At 36.3% G+C, this 12072-nt stretch overlaps 2 protein-coding genes across 2 annotated transcripts; one reads left to right on the top strand and one right to left on the bottom strand.

The window, feature by feature from the left end:
* Positions 1–664: 664 nt before the first annotated feature.
* On the top strand, positions 665–3648 carry LOC121244973 (coiled-coil domain-containing protein 130-like). Its single transcript, XM_041143230.1, is given in 8 exon segments — positions 665–763; positions 1604–1666; positions 1753–1832; positions 2240–2348; positions 2616–2645; positions 2647–2690; positions 2692–2765; positions 3043–3648. Coding segments are annotated over 8 exon segments (579 nt in total). The 5' UTR covers positions 665–760; the 3' UTR covers positions 3219–3648.
* Positions 3649–6217: 2569 nt separating this feature from the next.
* LOC121243946 (transcription factor TCP12-like) lies at positions 6218–8512 on the bottom strand. The gene has a single exon (XM_041142005.1). It carries the CDS (start codon positions 7958–7960, stop codon positions 6458–6460), a length of 1503 nt encoding a protein of 500 aa, XP_040997939.1. The 5' UTR covers positions 7961–8512; the 3' UTR covers positions 6218–6457.
* Between the last annotated feature and the right edge of the window lie 3560 nt (positions 8513–12072).

The following is a 12072-nucleotide window of genomic DNA, read 5'->3' on the forward strand; positions in this document are numbered from 1 at the left end:
GAGATGGAGGGGGAGGGGTTAGGGTAGAGATGGAGGGTGACTGAGATACAGGGGGAGAGGTACGTGGTGAGATGGAGAGAGACTGAGATGGGGTTCGGGGACTTAGGGAGAAATTGGTAAATTTGTTTAGGCCACGTCATGTGTGTGATCTGGCTGATGCAAATAGGGGCTGCTCCCCAGACTTTTTCATATGGTAAAACTATGGATTTGATTAGGCAAACAAGTCATTCTGAGTGGGTCATAGATATGAGATATGTTTTGCGCCATTTATACATAATACTCTCATCTCATTTTCATTCTACTATGTAAAAATTATTTAATAGTGATAAATGTATCACATCTTATATAATTAAATAAAAATAATATAATAGTGTGATGTATAGAATTTTAATATTATATAATATTAGAAATATAAGATATACCCTTTACGTTGACTTTTTTGGCCGGCCAAAAATAAAAGTTAGAAATTATTAAATTGTAACGACTTCAAATAAGGTGGTGAGGGCTCTAACGTAGCCTAAATAAAGTGGACCTCTTATCAGTAGATGGGCTTTTCGTATTCCCCACTCGATCCGACCCAATGACACTTGCTCTGCCTCTCGGCCGACACGGAACGGTAGGCCCCAGGATAAAATTTTATACATAGTTCTACGACACCGTTCCATTGTACAGTCAAATCATAGCCTCACTCTTTCCGATCCGATTTTTCATTCCGAATTCCAATTCGAAGAAGAAAGAAAGGAAGAAGAAGATCAAGAAGATGGTACGAAAAATCCCTATTTAATTTTATTACGACTAATAATCTAGGTTTATTGTTTGAGTTTTCTCTGTTTTTCTTCTGCAAGTAGTGTTTCTTATAAGTTTTCTTATCACTATATTTGTTAGGGTTTTTATTTATATCCAATGCCCCCCTGGACGTCGAAATCAGACGTGTTTCCTTTATGTATAGCCTTTGCTTTAAAATTTCTTTGGTCGGGTTCTTTCAGCTTTTTAATATTATTTGTTATTTAACTTAACGATTTGATGGCTTTTATGGTTTTTCTCTAAAGAAAAAAAGGGACTAGCCGGTATGATCCGGATTAATTAGATTTCGGATGGCGGCGGGAAAGAATCTCTGAGGAATCGCTATTGTAACTGTGATTCAAATTTCGTTACTTGCTACTGAAGATAGTCAGAGAATTTTGTTAGGATTATGATAATGATTTCACTTGGGGTTATGGTTTTGGGGCGCTCAGTTTTTTTTATCCTTTAAATATCAGCGACACGTGATTGGGGTTAATTGAAAATAATTTCAACCGTTTCATAGTTTCGGCATCAGGTTCATTTGGGAATTATTGTTGAGAATTATCTTACAATGATGCAATATACCTAAAAAGATTGAATTAGTGGCATCTTGTAGAGTTTTTGCAGTTCCTCTTTGTTGCTTTGAGCGAAGCTCTGAGATCTTATAATCCCCGTACGAACTGGAAATGCAATATTAGAAATTATTCATTATTCATTGGACTTCAAATGATCCTTTGTTGTTTCTTAAGTGTGTTTTCTCCAAAGCATCCCTTATATAGTCATTGAATGCGCTAAAGTTACTTTGATTGGATTTCCACAGTCTTCACTTGCAGCTGCTAGAGCAGATAAATTTTACTATCCTCCAGAATGGACCCCAAGCCAGGTATACTTCAATGTTGTTTGATATACTTGGAATAGCTTATGATGATGCATCAGCACTTTAAATTCTCACAACTCCTCTTCTTTGAGTGTTCCTTGAACAAGTTTCACGGTCAGCATGCGTTGAGAGAGAGGGCGAGGAAAATAGACGAAGGCATTTTGATTATAAGGTAATGCATCATCACTCACATTCTTTTAAGTCTCTGATTGTATGCCTTGTAAATTTTGTATAGCAATGGAAAAGGAGAACTTCCTAGTGCCCAGCACATTAGCTACTGCACAATTACTTCGGCTACTACGGTCTTGCTTGCCAACCACTTCTCTTTGCTGGTCTTTTTTAGTTTTAACCTCTGAATGAAGCTAGAGGTTGACAACAAAAGTTTCACCTGCCACCATATTTCTTTGCAGGCCTTTCTAGGCTTATGCCTTTCTGTATCAAATCGGGCTTTTCTCTAGATCTGTTTTTTCCCCATTTCCACTTCTTTTGGAACACTCGATTTTTTATTTTTTCTTCTCTATGGATTTTTTTTCCCTTTCTTCGATTGCCAACTCTTAATTGTTTTTGCCTTGCTTTCAGTTTTGAGATGCCCTTTAATGTATGGTGTGGTGGCTGCAATTCTATGATTGCAAAGGGTGTAAGGCTCAATGCGAATAAAAAGCAAGTGGGAAATTATTATTCTACAAAGGTATCTTTTGCAATTGATTTCTGATTAATTCTCCAGTCTGATATGCAAATGCAAAGGGGACTATGAATATATATATATATATATATATATATATATATATATATCTCAATGAATGAGTTTATTTGTGATTGCGAATTGGTTTTTCACTACCATATGGTCACTGTGAGAACTGATCATGACGATAGTTAGTTGTAGATTTTTCTAGTTTTTGGTGTTTCCTCCCACAATATTTTCAATTGACAGTGAACATCTTATTGAATATTACAGATATGGAGCTCTACAATGAAGTCTGCATGTTACATGTAGACATGAGATTGTTATTCAGACAGATCCAAAAAATTGTGTATGTGATTATCAGTGGGGCCCAGCGAAAGACCGAGGAGTTTGCAGTGACCTTTGCACTCCCTGCAGATGAAGGTTGGTTTGGACTTTTTTTTAACCCTTTTTTTTGGGTTTTTTTTTTTTTTTTTGGGGGTGGGGAGGGGGATTGTCAGGTGGAAATAAGTGATCGAGTCAATTGCATTTTATAAAATCTTTTGAGATGCACTCGTGTTTTCCTTGGTGGCCAAGAAGCAGCTTTTAAAATGTTGATGCAGAGACAAGGGATTAGTTATTTTAAATGTGATAGTTGGGCCCCTATTATTATGTTGTGATGTTTTTAAGCAAAATCTTAACACAGTTTTCCTTTTGCCAGAACGGGGTAAACTATCAGATCCATTTTATTGTCTTGAACATCAGGAAGAAGATTTGCAAAAGAAGAAAGAAGCTGAGCCAGTGCTAGTCCGCCTCCAGCGAGTATCTGATGCCAGGCATTCAGATGACTACGCCCTCAACAAGGCTCTTCGGGCACAACTTAGGGTATGTTACTGAGCCTATATTAGCTCTTCATCTTCAAGCAGATAAAGTTGTTCCCTCACTTTCTGATTTTCTCAGAATCAAAAGAAGAGAGTCCCTGAAGAAGAGGCTATTCGAAGGAAAAGCTAGAGGGGCCTTGGCATACGACTGCTTCCACCATCTGAAGAAGATGCATCTAGTCCAGCCCATGTGAAGTTTTCTTCCATGTTTGACAAAATTAGCTAGGAAGGATAAGCGAGCATTGATCAATGCAGCTTCAATCTTCTCTAGTTCATCTGGGTCTTCCATGTCCACAAAGAGACATTTGGGGTTAGAATCCAAGAGAAGGAAAATTAATGCAGCTCTGCTGCATATGGCTTTCTTGCTGGGGGATGAATATAAGCCTTCATGATCATGGTCCCAGAGTGCTGTATTACGTTGCGGAGGCATGTAGAGGAGAAGTTAAGTGAGAGCAACTCATTTTTTACCGACAGTTTTGAAGAATCATGAAACGGCCACCAGTTTTTTTTTTTTTTTTTCGATCTTTTTGAGCAACATTCCTGTTCTTAGTGGCAATGGGGCGTGCACATAGATTAACATAAGTTAACTGCGTGTTATAGACTTGTTAGTACACTTTTCACAAATTCAGCACCGAATTTAGGTATCTAGTTGACATTTCAGTCACGTTTTGTTGAATGGATGCTAGGGGCTTTTTTTTAATTTACACTTTAGAAAACTGCACGCATGATTTCCTTCTCTCTGCCTCTTCTGGCCGTAATTTCTTGTTAAAGGCAAGCATATAAATAATATTTGATGCGCGCTGGTCATACAAAATTGAAAAAATTTTCTCAGCAGTTACTATTCACCACCTCACATCTCACACTCTATAAAAAATACCCTCATATCTTATGAAAAACCTCCTCACACTTTATGAAAAAGTTATAGATGTAAGATGTGAGAGTGATTAGGCTGATGCATAATAAATTCTTACAAAATTAAGGGGAAACAGCATGTGAATGACATGTTATAGAGATCATGAATTAATGAATAAAGATAATGGTTTTATAATACAGGTTCAAATTCAGATGCTGAAAAAAGAACTTAATTCATACCCTATTTGCGTGCAGCTTGCATGCATGCAGTAACTCATTGGCCTAAATATTATATAAAAAACAAAAATCTCCTAAATGCATGGGTTGCGTGCAAATTATGGCGTTCGGACATGACTAAACTCAGAGGTTGGTAAATGGGCAATCAACTCCTCATGATTACACGTACGTACACATTCATCTGAAGCAACATTAATTCCAACGAAGGATAAAATTAACAGAAGGGTTCCAAAAAGAGAAAAAACGAGTTGTAGTGGTTGGTGACAGCTAGCTATAGATGAGTAATGCTCGTGATTTCCCCTTCCTATTGAGGAGATCATCATTAATGCACGGGATGGTTCTCCAACCACAATATAATATAAATAATATTTTGTAACTCGTCGACAAATTCAAACACGTTCATAAAATAAATGAGTTATAACTTAAAAGCACAAAATATATGGTCAAACCAACAATCCGGCCTTGGGGTGATGATCCAATGTTAACTTTTCAATCGTTTTTCTTAATTTTTAAAGAGCTTATTGAAAGTAATCCATGATTGTATTTCCATGTACATTTTTAGAAAATAATACTACAAGATTTGAGGTGTAAAGTTTACATGCAGTGGCTGTATTACATGGATATCAGCGAAGTGATCCAAAGAACATCAACATGAATAAATTATGCATGATGCCCACCTCGATCGTTTGGTGCATATATGCATGCCGGCAAGACCAAATCATACTGATCAGCACCATTATTATTGTTTTCCTCTTAATCAAAGGGAATTAATTAATAATCTTGTACAAGGTGTACGTTGGACTTCTAATTAGCTACTTCTCGACAGGTATGAATTAAGTACTACTGCTGCATATTGGAGAAGCTTTTTCTCCACTCAGTCTCTCGGTCACTGATCATCACGCAAACTTGCTGTCAACTCGCTACAGCAGAGATCAAAGGTACATGATCCTGATCCATAGCCGATAACTCAGGAAAAAAAAGAAACACTTCTCTTTTCGATATATTCTAGTCATTGTTGCCATTGGAAAGCCTCTTAATTAATTTTATCAAAGACTCACTTACTACGTAAATATATATATATATATGTATATATATAGCCTAGTTGAAGATCTCTCTATCTTTAGTTTCCCTAACTCGGGCTAGATCGAGCATTAACAAATATACATTGCAGCACTACATGATCGCTCCCAATGCAACAGCAAATTGGGAACCCTGTTTCCTATATCTAAGCAAGCTATCTCCTATATATATATATATATACACACACATGTCTGATCACTAATTTCCCTTATACGAAAGGCAAAGACTAGATTTATATACTATAAATATTTACCACATTTTGGGGAAAAGAAATATGACTTTTTTTTTAATAATATATCCTTGGGAAAATAATATTTTTTTTGAAAAATGTATCATTGATCAGAAAAGATAGATAGTACTAAATATGACCATTAAGAAAATTGAATAAATTCCAAAATATGATTTATATTCAGATCGTCAACAGATGAATTTGTGAAATAATTACGTACTACTAGTACTGGTAGTACTACTAATTAGGAAAAGACAAATTTTAAAAAGTACGTACGATTGTGTAATGAAGGAACAAAGATCAAGATATTTAAATATAGAACTAAAGAAAGATTTAGAAAGAGATGTAATTAAAATAAATGTTTTGAAAACTAATTGATACGTAGCTAAGATGGAAAAACTAGCTTCTTTATTCACTTAATTTTAACAAACTTCTAGCCAGGCCCATGTGGATCAATGCTGTTTACAAAAAACGAGAGATAATATAATTACCTGGCCTAAATTGTTATCACATTTGATTCAGGCCAGTTAATATGGAATAGCTGTCATCACAACATTAATTATATATATATATATATATATATATTTATATATATATCATATTGATCAAAGATTAAAATGATCAAATGTCGAGACAATTCATGAATACAGTGATGTTTGACAAGATGTAACTCCCAACGCAATTTCATACATAGTTAATTCACCAGTACTGATCGAATTCAAACTATTCAATAGAACATATCTGTATATATAACAGTAGTTGGTACACACCTTTAATTGTGTTTTCTTCATGCTCTGAAATATAGCAGCACCTCATGATCAGGATAAACCGCAATTCTTGTCACCCATTGAAGGAAATCAAGAGAACTCGTTCCCTAGAAAATGAGACTGCAAACAATTATTAGTTGAGGTCGCCAAAAAGCTTGTACTAGGGTTTTGCCGTTGAGTGTTCAAAGAGGTAAAGAAAATGGAACTACGGTTTTGATCTTGGATGTTTGGGGTGCTCCTGAAAATTGAATTAAGCATCTGCTCTTGGGTATTGTAGGTGGTCATGAAAATCGAAGTATGCTTCAATTCATGGGATTTTGAGGTACCCATGGCACAAGGGATTCTCAATTGGACATTTCCAGTGGATGACTTCGTGTTTGTACTCGTCGTGCAGCAAAAAGACTGCATATTAGCGTTGTTATTGCTGTTGCTGCTAAGATTTACCGGAAATCCGGGAAAATCTTCCTCGGTATCCCCCCCACTCAAGGCTGCCAGATCATTGCGTGAATCATTCAAAACCAAATTAGATGATGTTGGTGCACCATTAACAATGCCCAGAAAATTCTCACTAATGCATACAGAATCGATTTGATGTCCGAGCAAGTGACTGCAACGTTCTTCAACTTCAGCTACCATTTTTAGAGAAGATTTCATGTGTTGGCTGGGGATATATGATTCCTGATCACCAGTTTCAAGGGGGCTAGAAGAACATAACTGTACCAAATTGCTATTAGGGTTTGGGCCTACAGATATTTCTGTTGATACCTCATGGCCCCTGATCATCATTTTTTTCCTTGTTCTCTCCCTCGCTCTTGCTCTTGCCTGGTTCCTGGAATCCCTTGCAACTATATGTAATTTTCTGTTTGTTCTCTCTGTGGCCATGCGGTTGAAAGATTCCACATCGGCACAAAAACCCCTTTGGTCTCCATCACTCCCAATCTCCACATTTTCTGAAACCACTTCACTATCGGATGTAACTGATACACTCTTGGCACCGTCACTGCAAGTTTGCTTCACGTGTGAGATGCTCTCTGTTAGTTCAGTGATTGCCGTCCTCGACTTTGAAAATAGCCACTCAATGGTTTTGCTAGCTTTGTCAAAGCCTAACATGTCTTGAAGATCAAAGAATTTGCGCGCAATCTGAAGGGACAACCTCATTCTACGGTCTCTAGGTCCTTGAGCTGTACAGATCTTGCTGTGCCTGTCCTTCTTCCCTGTTCTCTTCCTGGGACCCGTCGGTTTTGCACCACCAATACTTTTCTTGTTTGGAAATTTTCTTTTCGAAGGAATCTGCTCGGCCACAGTGTTGCTACACGCCTCCTTTCGTTTATCCGCTGCCTTGTCTTTAGCCGCAACACTATTTTCAGTCACAACTTGAGAATTGCTACAAACAAAGAGCTTCTGTTGTGAAAGAAAGTGACTAAAAAATAGTTCATCATCCTCAAAAAAAGGTGCGGACAAGTGTGAATAAGACGAGGGATGCTCTTGATCCTGTCCTGAGCTAGTCTTTTCATCATTCGCGAAGGGCTTCTCCAGAATAGACGGGCTTGTGTATATAAAAGGGCTCTGATCGCTGCTGCTACGAGGAAACATGGCCTCTAGGATATGTCTAATTAGGTTTTGGAGATAGGTGATGTGTAATTGAGAACGAGATTCAATTAGTGCTTGAACAAAATAAACAAAACGCTAGATGAGGAAACGGTCAATTTGCCTAGCTATAACTGAGATGCTAGGGCAGAGGTTGAAATAGGGTTAATCTTATAAAGTACCTACAAAAAAAAAATACTGGATTTGCTACAGAACTAATGATCGGAAGTGGGTGATGATGTTGAAGATTGAAGAACACTGTTTTTGCCTTTTGGGTAAGTATACGACACTAGGGAAGAAAATCAAGAGAGATTCGATTCGGAAATAGGGTTTTGCTGATGACAAAAACTTTCCTTTCGGCTTGAACTTTTATTGCAAAAAGTGAAGTGTGGTGCAGCAAGCTTACTGCAGGTAGCTTGGAGATCAGAGGTGGTACTGTGATTGTATTGGGAGTGAAGGCATACGAAAAAGAGGTCATGGGTAGGCATTAGAGCTGTTAAAGTGTGGAGATATATACTGATTAGGCACAACTCATTATTAAAGACACTTCACGTGGGTGCAGTTGGTGAGCTTGATAGCAACCTTTCAGAGAGAAGAGAGAGAGGTAGGGCAGATCAACTCGGGAGCTAGCTAATAGCTATTATATATATATGAAGCTTAACGAGGGTAGACATGCCCACCTCTAGGAACCCTAGAAAGAAAGAGCAAGGACAATTATATGATGATGACGGGAACAGCCAATGTACGTACAAAATTGAGCCTACTTTACCGCCTCGATCGGAAGGCTACGCTTCTTTGACTGGGCGACCACATTTTTCTTATCTCTGACTGCGCCCATTCATAATTCATCATCCATCCGGTTTTTCTTTCTTTGGTCTTTTTCTCCCTAATCTTCATATATGTAATCCACTAAAGTTCCCCATCGATCTAAAGTTCGAACTCGGAGTGCGATTTTCCACTTTCCAATAACTGGCCACTGGACAAACTCTCTCGATCGATCTCTCTCTAGTCACAATCTCATGTCGTCTTACGTAGACAAAAAGAAGTAAAGCAAAGAAAAACTTGCATATAACATATACGAACCTTCTTAATTATTTAAACCTTTACCAATTGGGAATACATTCCATAGTTCGAATCAAAATCTTTCATGGAAATGGAAATGCTCAATATGCATGTTGATCTAGCTAGTACTACTTATATTTATGCATGCCTTATGACTGAAGAGACTCCACAATAAAAATGTATGAAAAAATCATTTTTCTTTATGGGTTTACCTTTTTACAAAAGGCTTGTACATTACCCTGTCTATGTACATTCAAGAGACCTACTTCAAGCCCTAGTTACTGATCTTCAGTCCTTCCATATATATACGAGTTCAAAGTCGATCTTATCGAAACCTAAAATTTAAGTCCTTTTAATTTGCAGGGCACTTTAAATTATCTCCATGGGGAATATAATGATCGCGGTATTGTGATAATTAAGGACCACAAATCATGATGAACTAGATGATCTAGTACTGTATGTACGTTCAGGCCAGAAGTGATCTGCACTTAACAGATATCAATGACAAAAATATAACGCTAGCTTTAATTGGAGGTTAGCCTGCATCTGGAAAGGAAAATGCTATAGGGTCTCTCGAATTTATTGTCCATATATTTTAATTAATGATTAAGAAAGTGAGTATTAATAAAATAATATATTTTTTTTATTTATTTTTTAATGATTAAGAATATTAAAAAAATACTTAAAAAAAATTAAAAGAGAGAATAAAAAAGTTATAACTAGCTATAAACGCTGGACTGCCCGCCAACATGATCCATCTGGAAATACATGAATTGGTTCTGATAATGATCAAATCCAACCTAGCTAGCTAGGTTGAATTAAAGTAATGGCCATTGCTAACTTTGTAAAGCAAGAGAATTACCGCAGAAGCTAGATCTTAAAAGCTGCAGTTGCCTCAGCTTGAAAATACGGATCAATTAATGGATTAATCAGATATTGGTGTTCGTTCAGGAGTACCCCTTAACAATATCAGAATAAAGATCAGGAGGCGCGCGCTGCAGATATGATCTAGATTCTAGATAGATGAACGGCCGAGAACTGTTCATCCTCTAAGCTTTACGTTACTTTCTCGTACACGCCTCTGTACTACTTTTAAAATCATCTATAAATGTTTACTGTAAGTATTCTTGAAAAAAAAAAAAAAAAGTCGAAAGAAATAATAGATTTATATACGAGAACCGTGCATGCATTGGAATTGGAGAATTAAAGCAACCCTGATCTCTCAGATGAGGGTTTTCCATGTTTCAGTCATTTTTCATGCTATTCATGATGATCAGCAACTCTAACCAGCCACAAAAGATTATTAGCTAGGATAATAAAGTACTACTGATGAAGCTTGATCAATTAACCCGTATATATATATATATAGGGCACTAGCTTTATAGGGTTTTCTATCATGAGAAATTAAACTAGTACTGCTAGTGTGCTAGCTGAACTCACACTTCGAGTTCCGACTCTTTGAAGTGTATTCGCTATCACATTTCGTCATATAATCTTCTCTCGAAAAAGCCGAACATAATGATACGTTACTGTTAATTATTACCTGAAGGCAGAGTGAGTACGTACGTACGTGCAATATTATTACTTTATTTCTTCTCCAGTTAAATTAGCCATTTCCTCTATTTGCAGAGTAGAGTTTTCAGGAAAACCGTTCGTGAACGTCATTCCTTTATATTAATATATAAAGGGTATATATGCAGATCGGAAAAATCAACTTCTCAGAACACTTTCCTGCCTACATGATGATCAGCTACGTACGTCTCTCTCTAGGTAAGAAAATAGCCATTTAAAACCCCGGTCAAGAGTAAAAATACTTACAGCCCAGCGTCTTGTCTTATATGAGAAAATATTTTAGGAATCTACGTGCAAGAAATTAAAGAGTGGGGTACTTCAGGTATCAATAAATCACAGACACATGAAACTGTTGATCTTCTTGCTCAGAAAAATTTGACTGGTCATGCATGCATGTTACTAATTAATCGTGGGTACTAACGTACTGAGAACTCAATAATATTAGCAGGTTAATTAATTCATGATCGCTATTCATTTGAGCTGGTTCCCATATTGCAAAAACAAATTAAGAGTACTTCGTGAGATATATATATATATATATAATAATATAATATATCCAGTCTTATAAGTTTTACAATCATAGCTAGGCCGGCTTAATTAATTTATATATACATGAGTACTGTTTTATTTGGATGATCATATCCCAAATCACTACTAAATTAAGCGAAAGAAAACGCACTATAAATTCAAGTACTCGAGATTCATGATCCGGTACATGTTAAGCTATCTATCTTAAATCACAAAATTAAAGCTCAAATTAATAAGTACTACTTATAAGAAATCAATCATTTTTTAGAGAGATCAACTATATATAGCAATAAGATCAAATCAATCTTAATATATATATATATATATATATATCAGATCGACTACCCAAGTTTACATAACATTTAATTAAACTATCCACAGATCAAGTACTTCAGGATCGCTAGTTTTCGATCCTCTCTGCATGTAGCATAAGTGGCCGGGCACCTAAATATATATTAAGACAATCCAATCTTTCATATGTTGGGAGCCTAGTTCTATTTTGTCGCAGCTCGATTTAATGGCCCGACCTGACCCGAGAAAGATTTGTTGTGGTTTTTTGGTGGGTTTTCAACGAAGCTTGTATTTAACCCAATTTTAACTCTTGAACCGGTTCAACTTGATTCTTTAAGTAGGATTTACTTGCTAATAACCCTAATTAGCATCTTGTTATATATTGTATTATTTTGTACGGCCGTCATGCTGTCGCAGAATATATTCGACTTTTATTGAACAAAATATCTATAACTTTATTGGCGTAAATTTATTGTCGAATCACGTAAATCTTACGTCTATGTGTGATTGATTTCATTTTTATTTTATTTTTCTCTTATAGTTCTTAACATCATTTTGATATGCAATTGTCAAAAGTTCTCAATTTTATAATGATTTTTTTAATTCATAAGCTGTAATATTAGGAGCCTGCGGGGATTCTTGGGAAGAAGCAATAGTACTACTGA

This window comes from Juglans microcarpa x Juglans regia, chromosome 8S, assembly GCF_004785595.1.
Source record: "Juglans microcarpa x Juglans regia isolate MS1-56 chromosome 8S, Jm3101_v1.0, whole genome shotgun sequence".
NCBI lineage: Eukaryota > Viridiplantae > Streptophyta > Magnoliopsida > Fagales > Juglandaceae > Juglans > Juglans microcarpa x Juglans regia.

What these genes read in the sequence shown, in the direction of transcription:
- LOC121243946 (XM_041142005.1), bottom strand. Translation starts at nt 7,960, where the DNA reads ATGTTTCCTCGTAGCAGCAGCGATCAGAGCCCTTTTATATACACAAGC.